Source organism: Calypte anna, chromosome 5 (genome assembly GCF_003957555.1).
Source record: "Calypte anna isolate BGI_N300 chromosome 5, bCalAnn1_v1.p, whole genome shotgun sequence".
In the NCBI taxonomy this organism is placed as follows: Eukaryota; Metazoa; Chordata; class Aves; order Apodiformes; family Trochilidae; genus Calypte; species Calypte anna.
The window spans coordinates 10135621-10157179 of record NC_044250.1 but is presented as its reverse complement, the minus strand read 5'-3'; the positions used below and the strand labels follow the sequence as shown (position 1 = coordinate 10157179).

The window sequence follows — 21559 nt, the reverse complement described above, 5'->3', positions numbered from 1 at the left end:
AACAGTTTTGCTTCATGACTTCCACACTGCTGGGAGGTGTTTGTGTACAGCCACTTGCTTGGTAGAACAAAAAGGGAGGGTCATCCACGCATCTTCAGCCAGGAAGGCATCTCCCCCTTCTTTGCTGTGGGATTGTGGCATTGGTGTGACTTCATGCACACTGTAAAATAATCTGGATAAGACTGTAAGACAGTTTGATACTCTGTCACTAAGCATAGCCAAGTGTGGGTTGGGGGTGAGGTGCACAGAAAATGTGTGGTTGTACATAAACTTCAGGTGTTCTCTTGCAGATTCTCTGGCTTAAAAGTGAATTTGCTTGTTTGTGCCACTGAGGTATGGGTGCAAGTGTAGCATGGGCATATGCACAGTTATGGAGAAAATAACTTCTAAGACTACACAACCATGAGTCTGGTGGGTTTTTTGGTTTTGCTTTGCATGGTGTTTTTTTGTTCTTGTTGTTGTTGTGTGGTTGTTTGTTTTCTTTGTTATGGTTTTGAGGTTGTTTTTTGGTTATTTTTATTTTTTTCAGGGAAAAATTTTCCCTATTACCTCTTGTATTTCTTCTGGGAGCTTCAGCTTGCTGTCTGGGATGTAAAAGTTCCAATACACATGGGTTGCTTCTGAAAGGTCAGAAATGAAATGTTGCATTTCTTACTATAAACAATCTGCCTGTGCTGTACTGCGATTTACCCCTTGGTAAGAAAACCAGTCTGTTGTCAGAAGCAAAGGAGTAATAACCTTTGATCTGGAAATCTGCTGCTGGTGGTAGTAAGAGAGACTGTGAATACATTGTTCGGGCACATCAGGATCTGACTTCTCTGCCAGCACTGTTTAGGCTGGAAAGGGAAATACTGTACTTTACTGATATATGATGGAAAATACTTAGTATTACTTTTTTTCAAAGTGGCTTCGTTTTGGTTACTCAACTCCATGCTTGTTCCTTGAACTCTGTGTATTTGATTTCTGGTCTTTTGTTCTTACAAAAATCTGAAGTTTTTGAAAATAGTGATATTACTTTGAACCTCTCCTTATGAAGTAGTAGTGTCTACATCTGAGAGACTATTTTCTTTTTAAAATACTTGTGCTTTTCAGCAGGCATCATGCCTCGTGATTTCAGGTCAGCCCTGCATCACTGAAGTCTTTGTGTTGGATGTATCTCAGAGGTGGGGTAGGATTTCTCTGTCTTGCTTCAAGGGTCGTGTAACTTATCACATTGCTCTGCTAAGTTTGGCTGTCAATGACTGAGTCCAGTCTTTATTTCTTCCCCTCTGTCAGTATCATATCTGTTGAACAACGTGCCCAAGCAGTCAAACAAAGCAGAGGGGACTGCTTGTGTGCCAGGAAGCTCTGTACACACTGTCCCTAGAGCAAAAGGGCTCACACAGCCTGCTCTGTCTGGTACAGATCCCCTTCTCTTCTTTTCACTCTCTCAACTGGGTGGGTTAACCTGACACCTGAGGTTAGAGACAAAGCAAAAAAACATCCCTAAGTTTTTTGTTGTTCATCTCTAAATCCCAAACTAAGGTTGTCACTACTTCTTGTTGTGTTGGAGCTAAAAACCTGATGCTGAAATGTCAGTCTTTGGAAAAAACTCCCAGCTCACCTGGGAGAAACACTTGTAGAGCAGTACAAATTCTCCCCCTAGCTGGGTTTTCACTGCTTAGCCACAAACTTCTGAGAAATTGTTTTGGGTGGCGGAAAGCACGTTTTCATCTTAAAATACAGTGTGTGATGACTGATAGGATGTGCAGAAGTACTTGGTGTCAGGGCATGGCAGGTGCTGCCTGCTTGTGAGCTGCAGAATGAGGCTTGCACATGTTGACTCAATCAGCCTGGTTTGGGCTGCCTTTTATGCTGACTTTGTTGTGGTGCAAGGAAGTCTCATGAAACTGCCTCTTTGAAAGTGTATTTAGCACATTATTGCTATTGTAGCTTCTTTAGTGTGAGCTTTTTGTGGATATCTTGCTGCTTGCAAGCTGTTCAGATCTAAGGGGAAGTTGCTTCATAATGTTTTGATTTTAATTGATTTTTTTTGCAGTTTTGCCAGGATAATAGGTGCATCATGCAGCTTCAGACATTGGCATTCCTGAGTGATTAACACACTTTCAGGAAGTTCATTATTTCATAGATAGGCAACCAATTCTTCCATCGTAATTTAAAATTTCCATGACTCAAAAAGGCAGTTGCTTTGTGTGTGAGGATATCGAGGGAAGGGCTACTAATAATTGTCTTTACTAATGAAAATAGATGGCTAAATAACACAGCTGGCATTTCAGCATTCTTGTCACTTCTGGTTATGGCACTTTGAATACTTAAAGATTATAGTAATTGGCTCTAGTGTACAAAATTAGTCTAGACAGTTTAGACTCAGGCCAAAAGGTTGGAGCTGAATAAATACATAATTTGGGCAAATAAAGCTATTAGAACTGTGATTATCTTCTGACACAATAGTTCTTACTAGATTTAAGTGCTGTTTTATATCTTTTCGAAAGTAATTAGCCTCTAATGATTAGTCAATAAATCCTTGAAAAATAAAGTACTCTAGACTTCACTAATGAAACTGTGTGTTTTTATGCTGGATATTGTCCAAGCTGGTGTTCAAAAATTGTGGCATTAATTGTGGTAATAGAAAGAAAATTATGGGACAGGAACTAGTTACTATCTGTGACTACAGTGATCTCATAGTATAAATGTGTTACTGGCTCTGAAAGAGTTGTCTTTAACTTTTAATTACATACGTACTAATGATTCTGTGTCTCTTCTAGAAGGTTTCATCATACCACTTGTCCTGTTAGAGAAGTTTTCACTTGTCTGGTTCAGTCCCAGCTTGGCACTTCTGATACACACACACACATGCATACTTATGTAATTATATGTAAATATTATATATTTTTATATATAACTGGAGAAAGGGAGTGTTGGGGAAAAGGCCTCTTTTCATGATATGCTGTAAGTTTCCCTGAATTATCTGAACATTTAAAGGTGGTTGCAGTTGACTAGCATTTGAGTGGAGAATTTTGTAAATGTATAGTTAACAATTTGAGCTGCCTGCTGTGCTGATGGTGCTGCAGGCAGCCAGCAGGGAACTGGGGTGGAAGGTGACAAGTGGGAATGGCAAAACCTCCCTCTCCTACTGGAAGGAAGTTGCTCATGTACTTCAGTGGGATTGTGAAGTACTGTCCTACAAATACTTAATCCCAGCTTGAATCATTCTACAAAACTGTAGGCTCTGGGTTTAATGGACTAGTTGAACACAGAAATACAGCCTGTGGTGAGGTTAACAGATGTTTTAACAGCCAAGAACATGGAGAAATTACCTTCCTCAGCCTTTGTACCTGGCTCTTTCTGCTAAACTGTTGTTCAGTTCTGTGTCTGCTCCCAAGTAAATATAAACCTACACAAGTGACAGTAGTGCCTGGCATGATAGAGAACTGAAATGTAATGGTGAAGGTAGAAGAAGGCTTTTTTTACCTAAGATAGGTTTTTACCTTACTGCTTTCAGAATCAGAAAGGTATTGACTTAAATAAATGTTATTCTTTAGCTTGCACTATAGTCCCCAGGGTGCCAGCATTTCCAGGTACTTAAAATGGGAAGTAGGAGTTGACATGACTAAATCCAGGAGGTTTGCTGAAGTGAGGCTTTGTCCTGCAGGCTTGTTTGGGCTAGAAGAAAATTCTTACTGCATTAATAAAATTGCAGGGGCCCAAATTTTAACCTAGGCTTGGCAATCTGAAAAGTCCAGTTAATAAGCAGTATTTTAAAAGTTCTAATTTGACATGAATACCTGAACTCTCCTCAAGAGTTTCTTTTTTGCCATAGAATTAACTTTTCCAATCTGCATTTCAGTTCTTCCAGTATGTTTCTCAAATGCCCTAAATGTGGATCTTCTAATCTGAAGTCTGTTGCTGGCTGTGTTTTAGTTAGAATTAATTGATATAGCTCTTCAGTAACTGAAATGTCTTACCCTATCACTGTAGTTACATTTATAAATCAAAATCTCTCACATTACACCATATATCTTAAGATGTTGTAGTCATAGCGTGTATGAGAAAAAGACATTCTGGTAACTTCTGCCTCAGCAGGGGATTTCTTTAGGAACCTTACTTTCTTTTCACTTAGAGCTCTATTCCCATTGCATGGTTATACACATCCTAAAATTGGATATGTGGTCTTAAAGAGATTATATGCTTCTTGAGGTAAAAAGCTTTATCCTGAAGATCTTGTGGGAGCTGCTATGTTGAAAGCTGCCTGAACCTGATAAAATTTCATGAATTAAAAAATAGTATGTAGCAAATATTTTAGACATTCCTTGAATTGCAAGTGACCAAGATCAGGGAGATTAAATACTTGGTGTGTTAATAGTTCTTGTGCATATTTACTGTGAAGAAAACATGAAATTAAATTAACTCAAGACTGATCTATTCTTGCAGTATGGAGTACGTTTTATACTCAGACATGTTTTGACTTGAGAAATTACATAGCTGCCTTCAAAGAACTTTGTAAGTGCTTACTGGCATTAAAGGCATTAATTCGAGGCATTACAAAGAAGTCTTAACAGACAGTGAAAGTGTACATTCTCTGATCTGGAGTAATAAAAACTGCCTCACCAGGAAGTAGTCAAGAGGCCAAAGTTTAATGCATGTATTGCCTGAAGCAGGTCTCTATGTACTCGGTGTTTGGTGTGATTTGATTCTGAGATATTTGAGAATTATAAATTAGTCGTAGGCTGGTGAGCTGCTAATACTGAGCTGGTGTGCAGTGTGGAGAGCTGTAAGCCAGGAACTGAAAGAGGTGAAAGTACAGTTTGAGTTTTAAAAGGTGAAAGCTGTTTAAAAAAAGTATCAACCTACTGTTTTTTAAGGAAATTAATATTTAAAGTGATGTTCACATGCCTCTCAAAATATGTATCTAAAAAACCCCTCTTATCAGTAATGGTGTTACAGGTATGTAACCTGTGCCCTCTGTCCATAATTAAGGTGTTAAGGATGGACTAATTCTTTGGAAGTTACCTGAATAATATGTTTAGGCTTGGCAGGATGTTAGCAAAAAGGCAGTTAATCTGTTTCAATTGCAACTGTTATTCTTTAAACCTTTATGATTGGAACATACATCAAGAGGCTTTTTGAGCTGTATTGCAATGACCCTTTCTTTTCCCCAGGCAAATCTGAAGTGTTTGAGTGGATTCTTAGGCTTTTCCCCACAGAATTTTTCAGTTCTTTGTTTAGCAGTTACAAACTCCTCATTTCTACTTGTAAGCATGAGCTGTTTTTACTAAGTAAAAACTAGCTTTCCTTGGATGCTAGCTTTGAGGGAGAAAAAGGAGATTATTTTCTGTGCTGCTGCAGCATGAGCAAGGTTGAGGAAGGTGAAGCTGCCTTGTAACAGGGTGAGGTGCTGATGGATGCTTCAGAGCACATCAGTCAGTCAGTTTGATTTCAGTCTTTAAGCTTCCATGGTATGACCTGCACAGTGAGTTGATGCTCCAGAAGCCCTGTGGCTCTTAAATCCCTGAGCCAAGTCAGTCCTGCTGAACCATGGATGAAATCTGTGGAATTTCCTAGCATAAGGCTGTCTAGAGAAACATCATTGGAAATGAGTGTAAGGTCAAGTGTTATGCACCAAAATTAACTCCCAAAGGGTTTAGCTTGTATATGGTTCATATTATCTTTCTGTCACTATAACTAACACCCTTCTTCCTTTTTGTCTTGGTTTTTCACTGTTCAAGAAGTTACCAAATGTTTCACATCACTGAATAATTACAGGAATTGTAGTTACAAATTACATCTGTTTTCCCTGGATAGCCATATCAGTGCTGGCATTATACATTAGAACAGTAGGAAGCAGAGTAAATTGTGGGAAGCATCATTGCTTGCAAGCACTATCTTTTAATTTTTGTATTTTGGAAGAAAGGAACAGGTCCTCTTACTGTTCTATAATTAAAGTAACTCTTAAAGATTTGTATGAGTATGGGGTAATTGGAGGAGGATGTGCCTGGCTTTCTGGAGCATGATGCAGTTTCATGCATTATCTCTGCAGCCTGGTTTTCATCAGCATATTTTTTGACCTTTGCTCCCCTATGCTTCCCAGTATTCAGGATCCAAATCCTTCCCCTTGTCTTTCTAGGTGTAACTGCTCATGCCAGCAGAGCATTGCTCAATGCTATCTCCAGCACTGCTGTTTAGAAGGATGCTCTGGGGAGCTCCTGCAGTCTCCCTGGTGTTGTTTTGTGCTGTGCCTGAGCCTTCTGCAAGGGTGCCCATCCTCTAATTCTTGAGCTCAGCACCATCAGTCTCCTGCTTTCTAAACACCAACCAAATAAACTTGTGTAGAAACATCAGGACCTAATGAAACACCTGCTCCTGGGGAGATGTATGTTAAGTATTTAACAAGCTTCTCAAAGCTGTCTCATCAGTTGTGTGCTTTTTGATTACTTTAATTTTTTTTTTCTGTGACCCAAGTACGTGGGGCTCCACAGAATGCTAAATTTCTGTGTTTTGCTGTGTCTGTTCCATTCTGGAATGTGATCCGAGTTCAAGTGTGCTTCCAGAAGTTAGTGCAGTTTTTTTCCCTGTATATTTTCCTTTCTTTCTAGACAGCCAACTCAAATATTTCTAAAGAAATGACTTTAGGAGGCTCTTTTGTGGTGTGAAAGTGGGTTCTCCAGTTAATAACTCCAGGGGCAGTTCTGCTGGACAAGGGTGGTCCTGGATTGGGGCCAGTGTAGTTCTGGAGCAAGGTGGCACATTACTGCCAGCCATCCCTTAGGAACATGTGTGTGGTGGCATTGAACCTGTTTGTGTGTGGAAATGGGGGTTAAAACTCTTTGCAATAGTCTCTAACCAATTCTGCATCCTGGAGGAGGGCACATTATTGGCACTGTGGTCATGTTAGTGTAGTCCTGGCTGCTGGGTCACTCTGCATGGGCAGAAGAGCTGAAGGCAGAGACTGTGGCTTTTCCATGGGTGGTAAAGCAATGAAGGTTACACTCTGATTTTTGAACTTATATCTTGGTCTGAGAGCTTTCACCATGGAGCCAAGTACCCACAGAAAGGTGTTCACTTAGGGTTCTACTGTCTGGCCACAGCATTATAGTTCTGGTCTTAAACTCTGGTACTGACTTTGTCTGTGGCTTGGAACAAATGTCAGAAATACTAATTCAAGTGAAAGAAAAGGTGCTCAGAAGAAAACTTGGTCAGGTTTCTGTCTTTTTATGGATGTAGCATTTCTGAGGTGATCAGTGTGGTGTGTGATGGGGCTTTAGCTGATCCTGTAGTTTGTTCTGTGCCCATGGTGTGAAGGCATGATGCTACACATACTGAATTGGACCTTTCAGGTTGGGACAGAAGCAAAAAAATGTTATTGGTGAAGTGCAGAGAACACGAGACAGAAGCTAGAAAAAAGATTATAATGTTAGTGGTAATCAAAGGACAAACTGCCAAAATATTGTGTTAAGTATACTAGCATGCACAGCCTAGGAGATGTTGTGGGATCTTGGATTTCAGGTATTTGGGAATGTACTTAAGTATAAAGCTAAAGTTTTGGTGCATAGCATTCACCAGCATGTTTGTGTAGAGTTCTGACTTACAAATTATAGTTGGGAAGGATTTTTGGGCTATTTGCAATGCTAAAATTGTAGATGTTATTTAAATCCAAAACTGTCTTGTAACTTCAGCTGGAGGGTGGAAACCCTTCTATTTCCTTGCATCCACTGGGTTGAAACCAAAAATTTAAATGGAATTTACCATGTGGAAAAAAATTTAAATAAGCAAGTAGCGACTTTTTGAAACATTAAGTGTATATTTAGTAAATACAAGTGGAGATTATAGACACAGAAAAGATGAGTATGTATTTTGACATGTACCACTCCTTTAACTTACTCATAGTGGTGTGCTTACACTGTGCTGGCCTTTCTTTTGCTTTTTGAGTAAAGATGAGAAGAAGGGCATTTAGCAAGCAGAGTCTGGACTACAGCTTGTAGTAGCTACTTGTTGGTTGTGTCTGACTTTGCTCTCACCTTGAAACGTTAAAGTGTTGGGGCAAAAGAAAGTAATCCAGTGGGTTTTCAGCTTGTGAACTGTTGATGACCCTATGGAGAGTAAATAAGAAAAGCTGCATAAGAGCTGTGAAGCTTCAGGGGGATTCTCCAGCTTCCTGTGTAAGATGTTCTTCACTTAGGTGGTTTTCACTAATTTATGGAGTGGGACTCCTGAGCTCATGATTCTAGCTAATGGAGGAATTCCCTTATGTGTATGAAAGGCAGCAGAGTCAAGGGGGTAAACTGAAAGCAGACTCCTTGCCAAAGGACTGGAATGATTGCAACAATGATTTAGGGATTACTGTTACCTTAAATGGAGAGAGACTGCTAGAGCAGTGCTCAGTGTAGTAGTGTCATCATTCCTCAGCACCACAAGTAGGAACTCCTGCAAAGGTCAGGGGATTGTGTTTGAAATAGATTTTAAGATAAATGTATGTATAGGAAAGAATGGTAGTGGTAGGCTGCCCAACTGCAAGTAGTATTGGTTATGTGTGGGGTTTTGTTATTTTTTGGTTGTTTTGTTTTGTTTTGGGGGGGGGGGGGATTTGTGCTTGTTTTTTTTTTCCTCTAAAGAGGGGTTTATGTCCTTAGCAGGCTTTCCCATCTTTGGACATGATTGCCTCACCAGTCTTAGAAAGAGGAAACCCAGAAAACTTGTTGCATAATATTTGGAGTAAATTGAATGGTTGATGAGACTACTGGGCTCAGCTTCTAATTTCCCTTTTAGGAGGTGGGTGGAAAGAGCATTGATTTTGCCTAGTGATGAAGGGAGTGGTGTAACAGAAGAGCATGTTCAAGTTATCTTAGCAGAAGAAATACAATTTCTCTATTTCTTGCAGGCAGTGGCCAACTACAGTGAGCCAGCTGAATGAGGCTGAGCTCGTCCAGCTTCTCATAGAGACTCACCTTGTCCTAGCAGAGTGGATCTGACAACCTGGCCTGCAATGGGTCATCCTAGAGAGGGGTCCAGTGTGTCTTGTGCCATCTGACACCTGCTGTAGCTTCCTAGTATTTCACAGCTGAGCAAAGCAACAGCTTTGAAGTGTCTGGACTGGCACATGCAGCTTCCAGAGAGGAGACAGCAGTAAGAGGCCAGGCTGTTCAGACACTGACGGGTGTATTCCTCCCATTTGTCTGCACTTGCCATTGGTTTAAAATCAGTAGGCTGGCAGTGGTTTGCATCTCCTGGAATTGCCCTCCCCTTAATCTTTCAAGCATTTTTGCCACAAACTCCTTGACCTTTGTGAAGCCCTTACACTGTGGTATGGGCTTGGGCTTGCTGGGTGTGTGGGCTCCTTTCTGCTGCTGCAGGACAGCATTCAGAAGTCACTGTTCAGGATGTGTTTTGCCATCCTTAATTCTTTAAACACTGACTTTATCACAGAAGTCAGTCCATTTCTGTTCAGATTGATAACTACTACATCAGCTACATCTAATTTTCATAAATCAACCCTGACTGAATAAGGCCTACAAGCTGTGGTTGATGTGCTCCCTATGGCAAATTGTCCTAGTGCAATTTGGGAATACTTTTTCAAAACCAACAGCTATTTCAGGCACATTAGTTGAGTCCAGTGCCTGGAGGTAAACCACAATGCTAATTGCCTTGCAAACCTCTCCACCAGTGGCTGTGACAGCAGATTTGGCAGAGAAGCTCCATGGGAGGGAAGAGACTTGTTAGATGGGGAGCTCTGACATCTGCTCTCTCTGATTTTAAGATGCTGGATTAGGGCATCTTAGTCTTGTTCCCTTTTCTGAGGGAGGAACTGTTCCATGTCTCTACCTAGTCTGGCACACTATTTTTTTTTGTGGTTTCCTATTTTAAAAAAAAACCTCCCCCCTACACACACACAGAGCAGAGAATAAACAAACAAGAAAAAAGCAACTGAAAAGGGTGGAGGGAGTCACAGAAATGCCCTCGAGATCACAGAACATACTGCAGTTCTTGACCCTTGAATAGGTAATAAGGAAAATATGAAGAATTCCTCTGAGGTTATTATGGTTTTCTTTTTCTGATCTCTCACTGAAAAATACTGTCCATGTTGGATGTAAGTGTGCTGCCTGATGTGGTCTACTAATACTGATTCATGAGAGTGAAATAAATGGATAGCAAATACTCCCTTTTATTTAAAACTTGGCCTACTTTACAGCTTTGTAGATGGGGAGCTTCAGACAGTAACTGACATCTGCAAGAAGCTGTGGAGAGGGATAGAGAGTAACTTCAGAGTGCACGCTTTATCTTCCAAATCAGATTCCTGAATTTCCAGATATGCTGATAGTGACACCATATTTTAGTCAGCAAATAGACACCTTTCTGCTGCAAAACTTGGACTTGTGTGCATGCTTCATTTATGATACCATGCCTCTTGGTTGGCTTTTTATCTGTTTGTTTTGTTTTGTGTGAGTGTTTTGGAAGGGCTTTGGAGAGGATATTGCTGAGCATTGAGATGCTCTAAAACAACGGAGAAACCATTTCTTATCCAGAAATGAGCAACTCAACTTACTTGAAACACTGGAAAAAAAAGGAGGTTATGGCATCTCATGGGTCACTGGTGCCTGGTGGGACAGACTGCTAGGATTTTATCCTACCCAACAAGAAACATAGTTGTTTTAGTTACTGCTATCTAAAGGTAGCTGCTTACACAGTGGTGCCATTGATTCAAAGCTCGTGAAACTTGTGTAGGTGTATCCTGTGAAGATGGTTTTCTGCTGTCTACCTAGAATGCAAAGGAGATGTGCAGGGCTGTTCAGTGTCTCTGCTCTGAGGGTCAGCAGTTTTTCAGTATGGTGCCAAATCTAAATGAGTAGATAAACAGCAACTTGCATGTGCTTCCTGGAGCCAGCTGCATGATGGTAAGGCTGTGGTATATGAGCATAGGTTATATATAGAATACACAGCTGGTAAAGTGTCTTACTACTGGTGATGAGTTCCTCCCAGTAAAGCAACTGTGGCTCAATTGATGAGGTCTCCTGGGGAGTCCAGGTCCATGCTATAAAAGCAGAACCCCAGTGTGGATGTGCCCAGGTGCTGGGAGCCAGCTGGGTGCCACGGGGACAAAGTGCTACAGCCAGCCCTTGTGGGCACCTTCAGATTAAAACTGTGCAAGAACAAATACAAGTACATTAATAAAACTGTATCTGCAAGAACAGAGTTAACTGTATTCTGTGCTGACAGTGATGTATCTGGAGAAGATTAGTGGGCTAGTGCTGTAATTTCAAATGTCTTGTTTTCTTTTGTTTTCTTATTTTCCCTTCCATGGCATATGTTAGCTTGAGTCTGATAAGCTTAGAGGAACAGAGTGGTGTTTGGTGATGTCTTTGAGTTTCTGTGATGGGAAGTAAGTTTTGGTGAAAAGCTATTAATTTTGACGTGAATAAGGAAATGCACCCTTTTTTTGGTGACAGTTTCTTAATGCAAGAACAACCCACCCCTATACCTCCCCCATTGTTTTTAATTTTTTTTTCTTCATAGGACCTTATGCAGTTTTAAAGCGTTTGTGTTTCCTTACTGGCTTACAAAACTGAATAACATAGGCAGGCATAACTCCTTCAGGTACTGTGGTATTCTTCTGGGTGCATAGATGCCTGATGTGCTGGATTTTCACCCAGTCACTAGAAAGATGAACCAGTATGTGCTTTCCTATGCAGTTCAGTAGCAGACTGGTTTCCTTCCAGTATGTGGTGGAGCCTTATACTTGCAATGGGTGACACGGGCACTTCATGGCTTCTTCTGCTTCCAGAATGTGGAGAGTGTGTGTGCTTAGTCATTAAAACCAAGAGAGAAATGCTGGAAACAAGGATGATCTGCTGAACTTTATTCAGCTTACAAACTAAGTGCCATTTGTGCTGCATGGAACTGTTGCTAGAAATTGTTATAAAACTGGTAGAGAATTCTAGGAACAGCTGGAAAATTTTTCAGACTTCCTAGAAATTGGGTCCTCTGGGACTGGGGGTGGAAATTCTGCAAACTGTTGAGAATTCAAAGAAATTTCTAAACCCTACCAGAAATTCAGAGGAATTTAAGTTACCAGAGATTTTGAAAGCTGCTAGAAACAAAAGTTTCTAGGGATTCCTGCTTGGAAGTTCTAGGAGTTACCAGAAAGCTCTAGAAAATGCTAGAAAAATTGGTGCTTAAGTAAATTCAATGACTCTGGACAGTAATTTCTACTATTTACAACTGTTAACTGGAAACAGAGAAGCCATTACCTGCTGTCTTTTTGGACACAGCAGCAAATGGCTGTACATGGGTAAAACTTGCTCATCTTACCTGAGCTGTCAAGCATAGAGTTTTAGCATCTTACTTGTTGAATGTCCTGTTTGTGTTTGTCTTACACACAGACTTCTTGTTTATTTTCTGCAGTCCTATTTTGTTACGGATTATGATCCAACGATTGAAGACTCCTACACCAAGCAGTGTGTGATAGATGAGAGAGCTGCACGCCTGGACAGTAAGTATCCTGGGTCCTCATCACCTGGAGCTGTTGGTGCCTGTGTTTTGTCTATGCTTAAAGATGTAACACCAGTAAACAGCTGTGTGAGGTGGTTTTTATGTAACTGGGTAGCTCAAAAAAGCTTGATTACCTTTGTTTTGTCATGAGGTACCCAAGCCCTATGTGTGTGTAAGTGTCTCTCTTTAAAGTAAATTGAGCATTGTTTTTTTAAGAATTATTCCTGAGGCTTTCATGTCTACAAAACTAGGAGAATTTATGTAATTCCTGGCAGTTACCTGGGTGACAGGATGGAATGAAAAACACATCACTTGGCTGTTGTTTGCTGCCTCTCCCAAGAGCGATATAAATGCTTTGCTTTAAAAGTTTCACTTCTCCCTTGTCAGTGAGTTCTTTAAGGACAAACCAACAGCGCTCTCAACCCCCATCCTTAAGTCTCTCTAAGCATTCTCCAGCTGTTTCAGCTGGTTGTGAAATCTCACAAGTCAACCAAACTTTGTTGTTCACTTTTTCTGGGAGGTCTTTAACTGTTCAGTCAGTCCAAGAACTTGTTGTTTTGTTTTGTTTTTTTTCCTCAGTCTAAAGTCATAAGAACAGGAAATGTAATAATAATTGTTTTGCTTACATTCAGTTCTGGATACAGCAGGACAAGAAGAATTTGGAGCCATGCGTGAACAGTACATGAGGACAGGAGAGGGTTTTCTGCTTGTGTTCTCAGTCACTGATAGAGGAAGGTAAGCCTGATGTCAAGTTATTAAAAAAGCTGTAATTCAGCTGAAGTTGCTGCTTATTCTTTATGCAAATAATCTCAGACACATTACATATTCACTCTTGGATTCTTTGGTGAGATGCACTGAAAAAAACCCATTTGAAACCAATCACTTGTTTCAAGGACTTGTCTCTTGTAATAAATGACTTGAAAGCATACACACAAAAATGACAGCTCTATTCAAACACTTTACAGTCCAGAATACTAGTTTCCTGGAAATAACAAATTTAAACTAAGGGTATCATGCTGTGATGTCTGATTAGTTCTTAGATCTATCCCTTTGCTGTGTGCTCATTACCATAAAGTGGCTGACTCTGGATTTCTGGATGGGTATATCCAGGTCAGGGCATGCCTTGCCCTCTTTTCCGGGCAGTGCTCACTCTGCTTACTCCCATGATTTGACTGGAATCTGCCTAATTAATTGACCACAGAGCTGAGATGTAACCTGTCTCATGGAGCAAGTCAGGTTGCTCCTGATGATTGTAAGTGTAGCAAATTCAGTGTATATACAGACAGCCACTTAATGTTTTGGCTGTGATTGTCTTCCATTCAGTTTATCAGGTATGTAGTGATAAAGAAGATAAAGATCTGGCTTCCGCTTGTTTTGAGTTGCAACAGAAGAGCAATAAAATGACGGAAGCATTAGTGTATGCTGTTGGGTTGTTTTTCTTTTTCACTTTTACAGATTCAATCTAGGCTCTAATAGGTTGCTTCTGAACTTAACAGCTCTGTCTCTAACAAGAATTAAGCTAAATATACTATGAAGCGTGAGCATGTTTCCATTGGATCTGGGTCTATACCTTAAGAATGCTGCTAAATATATAAATTCATATTGAGGTACTGTCCAGAAGACACTCCTAGACTCTGTCAGAGATCTAGTCTGTGGATTTGAGACACACTGAGCACTTGTGTTAGCATAAATATTTGTTAGAGGACTGTAGATTTATTTCTTTTTTGAAGTTTCATGTGAACTCCTTGATTTTTCTGAAAATCTTAAGGTTTTTTTGCTCTTCTGGCTAAACATCTGCCTTGATTTTAAGCAGGTCTTGATACATTAAACCTGCCTATTGCTTTCCTCTCTGAAATCCTTCTGAAGAGCTGAGTTTTCATGTCTATTCTGATAGTTATTTGATCCAAGACTTACCTTGCCTGCCAACAAAATACCTGATGGCAGTGTCTGTCCTGCTTATGTGGTAGAAAGTAATTCTGAAACAAGAAGAGATCTAGATGATTTGGGATCTTTGAACTCTCTTCCTCCAATTACTACAGACTTCTGGGTATTAGAACAGTATATCTATAATGGAGGTTCAGCTGTGCTTAGTGATGTACATTCCTTCTAATTCACCTTTCTCTCCTGCTTTTGTATGGATGTGGTGGATTGGCATTGTCATGTCTGACTTCGTAAGATTTTTTTAATGTAACTTCCTTACTAATTATTATCTGACTTTTAAATTCCAGTTTGCAAATCTAAGTGTAAACAGCTTCACACTATATGGCTGGAATAAAATAATGCTTTGGGGAAGTCTGTGCTCTGAGAGATTCGTGATTGCCTGCAAGTGTCTGCTGAAACTCCTTATGTAGTGATGTAGGTTTAGCAGTATTTACTTGAAAGCAGGGATATATTTTTTTTTTTTCTCCAAAAATCCTTTCTTAGGCCAGAATTAGCTTGTTTAATACTGCTTATGTTGGAGAAGCTTTCTGCATTGTTCACCTTCCCTTAAGCACTGCTGGAATATTCCTTACTGCTTGAACACCACCAGTAGTACCTGATACAATTTATTTGGTAACTAGAAAGCTTTTTGGGTTGTTTGGCCCTGTCTTTATTTTTTTTTCTGTTCTTCAAGAAAAAAAGTTTTCCAGTTTGGGTAATTTTCCCTCCGAATTCCTAGAAAGTAGCTGTAGAAGTTGACAGCTGAAATATTGATTACCAGAGCCTCATCTGTAGTTGGAATGTCCTAGCCAGAGTTAACTCCAAAGTCAATGTCTGTAGAATGGGCTGGGGTTGCTTGGTTCTCTGCAACCCATTGGTGTTCAGGTCTCTTTACAGTGAGACAGTAAATGTTTTGCTCACCCTGCAGCCCCACCTAATTCCAGTGGATTAGCACACTGTTAACATGAGGATTTTTTTAGTTTGAGTGTGGAATGATTCTCTAAGTGTTCATGCCTTGACGGTGGACTCTTTGGTGGAGTGCCTGCAGCTGTCTGCTTGTGTGGCATAGCAGGGCAAGTCTAAATAAGTGACTCATCATTTCTGAAGTTCTGCAGAACCTGAGAATCTATGAATTTGTACACTGATGCTTCACTGGGTTTTTTTGGTTTTTCTCTTTTACAGTTTTGAAGAAATTTATAAATTTCAGCGACAGATTCTTAGAGTGAAAGATCGCGATGAGTTTCCTATGATTCTAGTGGGTAATAAAGCAGATTTGGACCACCAAAGACAGGTAATTCCTCTGCCTTTAGTTATTGCTCACTTTCTTCTAGAAATTTGACAATTTTCCTTGCACTCCCAAGAGTGAGAAGAAACAAATGAAAAAAAAAAAAAATCATTCTGTACTAACTAATTCCAGTGCAGGAAACACAACTATACTCAGTTTCTGCACCTCAAGAATCTTACAAGCATGATGACATTCCACATACAGCACATCTCCTGTCTGACTCAGTGGGGTTATGTTGGGACCACAGCTATTCATGCACAGAGTTGAGAGCTTTGTCATGACTTGATTACTCAGGCATGAATGTGTCTAATTCCTCTGTTCTGTTACTCACATAGTGCACTGTGCCAAGCAGAGTGTGTTCCAGCACTGCCTGTAATGAGACCTCAGGGCTGTTGATTTTACCTTTCACTGCTGTTATGTATAAATGAGCAGCCATTCACTGCTGTGTGGCCACTTACCTTCTGCATAACTAACTTAAAGCTTTAAAAGCTGGAAGTACAGCAACACAACTGCCCTCTTATTGGTGCACATTAAAATGAAAGGGTTGAAAACCAGTGTAGTTCAACCTCACCTCTAGTTAAAAGAGAGCTTGAAAGATTTTAGTTTTGAATGATTTTCAGAAAGTTGTTTAAATTTGTTTTTCCTGTTTACTCTTGGTTTTCATCAATCAAACTGATTTGAGCTGAAATGAGAATAAGCCTTACTACTTCAGCAGGAGAGGAACAGGCACCAAACTCATCTTCAACTTGTTTCAAAAGTTCCTTTTTTTTCTCCTGAGGTAGTAAGGTGACTCTTAAATCTTGGTAGCAAATTTATAATTGTTTTTTTGTCTGAGAGTAAATATTACAAAAAATTCTGTAATTAAATTTTAACTGTTTCACAAGGAAAACATAGCTTTAAGCAAGCTGTTATCAGATTTGCATACCAGAACATGACTTCATTTCTGTTCATGTAATTTTTTTTCTTTGCTAAATAAAATATTTTGTCTGTCAAAAAAACAGTGGCTGGAACAAGAAAAAGTTAGGTTCAAACAAATACCATTAAGGAGTTGAGTTGGTTGCTACATTCTTTTTGAATTAATTTCTTGAGCACTACATAAACCTTCAGTACAAAGAAATTGAGTATGCTGCCTTGACTGTCACAGCCTCTTTACCCCTGAATCAATGTAGAAAGTTCTTGAGAAAATTGATGCTGAAACATTGTGTCTTAAAAAGAGTTTTCACAGAAGTAGCTCACAAACTCATCAGAAGTAATTTCATGTACTCACACATGCCCTGAATTAGCAGCCTGTTCCAGAGATAGAAGTGAAACTCTCACTCTTCAGTTACTATTATTTCTCCTATCAAAATGCCTGAATTTAACCTTGCAGGTCTTGGAACATAGGGTAGCTTCTCTTGTGAATGTAATTCAGTTCTGTAAGCCAGTAAGGAAACAGGCCTGGAAGCCATGAAGGTGAACCTGAACTGTTCTGCAAACTGTAATTGCTGAAGGACAAACATCCAGATGCTTTGGAAGGGAAATAACATCATCACTGCCAGCCTCAGTTCTCAGAAAATAGCTGCAAATGCAATTGGTAATCCTGTAGATCCATTTTCAAGGAACAGTTAGGAAATTTGCTCTCACTCATCCACCCTCCTAATGTTATTATACTGCATCTGTTTCTTCCTTTAAGGGGGAGGGGGGGTGCTTGTCAACTGTTCTGCTCATACCTCAGTACCTGATTCCTTGCTGCTTTTTCAGGTGGTAATGGACTGGTACCCAGCCAGGCTCTAAGCAGCTGTTTCTGAATTGTTTAATGTGGAAGTTTTGCTGCTTACATCCTATCACAACACAAAAGCATATGTTCCCAAATGCTCCTTTGGCTTTTTATGGCTATATTTATTGCCCAAATTGTTAGATGCTGATGAGAGTAACTTTTGGTGCTGTCACTCACACAGTTTATGTGCAAATTGGTGGATTTGTGACTTGTGTCATAAGCTGGGGCCTAGAAAGCTGTAGCTGAAATAGCACTTCTAGGTTTGGTGAAACAGCTAGTGAGGTGTTCTTAACTCTTCCCTGCCTCTTCCTTGTCACATAGTGTGTTTTATTTGGCCTTAAATCAGTCTGAAGGAATGGTTTGGGGATGCTGAGCTAATATAATGGGTCCCCAGAAGGGAGAGGCTCATCTCCCTCCTGACTTCATGTTCCCACTCTTCCCTTTGCTGGCTCTCACTTGGCTTAGCTCTCACTTGAAGCACTTGGAATTTCATAATCTCTTTAGACAGGGAGAAAAACAGACAACTGGAATGGCTTTTTGGGACCTGTGTGAGTTAAATCAGCTCTCAGAAAGACTGAGTGCCAACACTAGAAGCATGGGAAGGTCTGGGACTGTGGCCCAAAGCAGAGCAGGGAGGAGCTGGGGTGGGGGGGAAGAAAGTGAAACTTCTCCTTTTGGCAGCAGAGCAGTGAGATGCTATCAGCTGGGTGTTAAACCCAGCCAGAGCCCCTGCTCCATCACTGGGGTTGTTTCTGCTCCATCACATGAACTCTTGATGCAGACAGCTGTTCAGTGAGTTGGACAAGCTTGCTCATCTGGCTGAAAACTAGTCCTGCCACCATGTCTCTCCAAGTATGGAAAAACTTCAGCCTGACAAGGTCATCCTGCTCTGGCTGCAGGTTTGCTGCACATCTCATCATATCAGTCCTCTACATGCTGGTTTAACAGTTCTGTGAAAGCAGTGTAATCTTTGACACTGCTTCTCCTGGCCATTGTCTTGGCAAGATCTGTTGTACTTCCTTTTATCACTGAAAGCTGCCCTTTGCCTCCCTGGCCCTGTGGGTGACCTTCTCATTGAAACAGCATACTTCGCACTGTTCAGGATGGCCTTCTCCAGTCTGACCTCACTGCCTTCTACTTCATCCAAAAATACGCAGCTCAATCTTTTGGTTTTGCCCTGTGACCAACTTATTCCTCCTTTCTGTAATGGTGATTAGCTTCCTGTCTTCTGCTTCACTTCAAATTTTATACCAACTTTATATGACTGTTATTATTTCCTCTTTACCTCCCTTTCCTCTCTTGTCCCAAGGAGTCAAGAGGCACAGTTTATTTTGTAACTCTGGATAGCCTGAAGCTTCATGGATTTTTAAGACTTGTTACAGAAGCACTGTTTAAAACTGGCTGCATTTATATTTTGCTGTGTCATAAATATATTTTTTTAAATGACTTCTATAAAAGATTCAGAAGGTAAACATAATTTCTTGTTTTAAAAGTAGTAATCTGATTTTTTTTTCCCTGTCTACATTTAGTTGAGAGGGAGAAGCTGCATTTAGCAATAGTGTTCACAGTTCTCTTAGTAATCCAGCAGGTGTTGAATGAAGCACTTGCTTTGAGGAGGAATGGGTGAATCTTACCTGCTTATGAAATAAAACTTGATCCTTGAACATAATGATTGATACCTGTTCCAGGTGACACAGGAGGAAGGTCAGCAGCTAGCACGGCAACTTAAAGTTACATACATGGAAGCCTCTGCAAAAATCAGATTGAATGTAGACCAAGCTTTTCATGAACTTGTCAGAGTTATAAGGTAAGATTATTTAAAATCAGATAATTCGTGCCCCTATACTAATGGATAGCTCCAGCAAATGTATTGAAATGCAGTAGGAGATTGCTGAGAAAATTCTGCCTGCTGTTACCTGTAAACTTCAACCAGTACTTTCCCATATAAAATATTCCTGCATATAAGGAAAAATGTTTATATAAATGTAATATGTATTTGAAAGATAATTTATTCACCTTGGTCTCTCAGATTTGACTGATCACCCAGTAAGTAAAAACTAAATCTGAGACTGTCTGCCTGTAAAAAATGGTGGTTTTTATAAAAAAGGCAACCAAAAAAGAGACCTCATTTAATCAGTAGTTTCAGTGTCAAAGGTAAATCCATCCTCTATAAAGTGCAAGAACAGTAGCTTCAAATACAGTATTTCTTTCTATTTAACTGCAAATGAGTCTATGAATTTAATTTGAAATACCTGTTTCCAGGAAATTTCAAGAACAAGAGTGCCCTCCTTCACCAGAGCCAACACGGAAAGAAAAAGACAAGAAAGGCTGCCATTGTGTTATTTTCTGAGAATCCCAAGAACCAAGCTATCAACTGCCAGATTTTTTTTTCTTTACATCATTTTACATCACTTCTGGTATTGGTTTAGCCTTATATGTGCATGTCCTAAAAGTGGTCACCAGAATAGCCTTAGTCCAAGAAGCTGGCAGAATAGTTCTTGAAGAAGACTCGGTCATCCTGGGGCAGACTTCAAAACAAAACACTAAGGCTGCTTCTTTAATACCACAGTTCCTTCCTTCTCTCCCTTAAGAGCTTGCACCTTGTGGAGTTTTATTCGCAAAGGAGATGAAACAAAACCATGTAGGACAAGGTGTTGAAGTCATGCATAAGTTGTCTCTTGTGAATTAATTTATTTTTACTTCTGATATTTTGTTAGCTATTACAAAGACCTATATTGAAATATAGAGAATACTTGCAAAAGAAGGGGTGGATTGGCTTTTTCTTGCCCTCAGTTAAATTAGACTTGAGTATTCAGCTAGCCTTAAGAAACCTACACTGAATTTCATTGTCAGCAAAAATTTTCATCTCTCATTTATGCTGCAGTTTTATTTCAGTGGCCAAAACAGTCTACTGTATTTATTTTATGAATCCAGAACAGCTACAGGATGATTACTACTACTATTAGGATATGGCCAAATACCTGAGCTCATTCTGGATTGAGGCATTTTAGCTTATTAAGAAATTTCACATCACTTGTTTGGAAAGAAATTGTGTCTTCCTTTGTATTTCTGGGTAAGGGATTAAGGAAAACTAAAATTGTAGCTGTTTTTGTTTCATGTGATATAAAAATGAATTTGATCTTTCCATTGTCAGAGATGATTAAATGTTTTTGCTATATACTTTTATACATTATTTTCTTATCAAACTAGTTAACAAGTATTTTTATATGTTTGTAAGCAAATATGCTTTCACAGCATAACTTGTGTATATGTAAAGATGAGTATTTAATTCTCACAGTTCACTTTTAACTGACAAAATGTGGGATTTGCCAAAATGTGGTAAACTTATCCTTACTCTTCCAGTTATACCCAAGAATGGCCAATTATGTGCCTGCCCAACACACCCATAGAGTAAAATCTAGTGTTGTGTTTTAATGAATTTCAGTATCCCTTACTAAAGACTGACCATTATGTGAATTATTAAACTGTAAGACTTTTAACTGATTGTTTAGTTAAACTGTGGATGGTTGTTTAATTTTGAGTTCTGTGGATTGTGTTTAAACAATTCAAGAGTATATTCCCTGATATTGAAATACTGAGTGGTATTGCACAGTTGTCACCTTACTGAATGTGTCCAACAATTCTTTGAAACTTGATAATTAAGCAAACCCTTGTATAACTTCAGGTGCTAGAATTAAAGATGATCTAACCATTATCAGGGGTAAGCATATTGCCTTTTTCTGACTCTCTTCCAAAACCTGTTTTTTTGGGGGGGTAAGGGGAAAAGAATGGTATCCAGATCTGCATGACCTTTCTTCACACTTGGACACAAAGAAAAGCCATTTTGGTGTAAATCATGTTAGATGTCAGTGGTCCATTCAGCACATCTTGTGTTTTCAGGCTATGCTCACATCCAGGTGCTCTGCTGTGAACCTGTAAATATCTGCTGAGAAAAGAGTGCTGAGAAACAAGTCCCTGGTGCCTTTACTACAGAAAAGCACTAAACCTCTAAGTAACACTAGTGCCATCCATAGCAAAGAATTTTTTTTTTTACTTAATTTAGATTAGATTGTATGATACTGTTTTGAGAGGCTGGGTAGTTTCCCCCACCACACATT

The 21559-nt window shown here is 39.7% G+C and overlaps 1 protein-coding gene across 2 annotated transcripts in view; it reads left to right on the top strand.

Annotated features, from left to right (window-relative positions):
• Window positions 1-21156, top strand: part of RRAS2 (RAS related 2) — a 36338-nt gene extending 15182 nt beyond the window's left edge. For both annotated transcript variants that reach the window (XM_030451273.1, XM_030451274.1), the window contains exons 2-6: window positions 12394-12481; window positions 13113-13215; window positions 15583-15691; window positions 19130-19248; window positions 19704-21156. In XM_030451273.1, the coding sequence (XP_030307133.1) occupies window positions 12394-12481; window positions 13113-13215; window positions 15583-15691; window positions 19130-19248; window positions 19704-19791 (507 nt within the window). In that variant the 3' untranslated portion in view covers window positions 19792-21156. The remainder of the gene's footprint in view (window positions 1-12393; window positions 12482-13112; window positions 13216-15582; window positions 15692-19129; window positions 19249-19703) is intronic.
• Window positions 21157-21559: the final 403 nt, after the last annotated feature.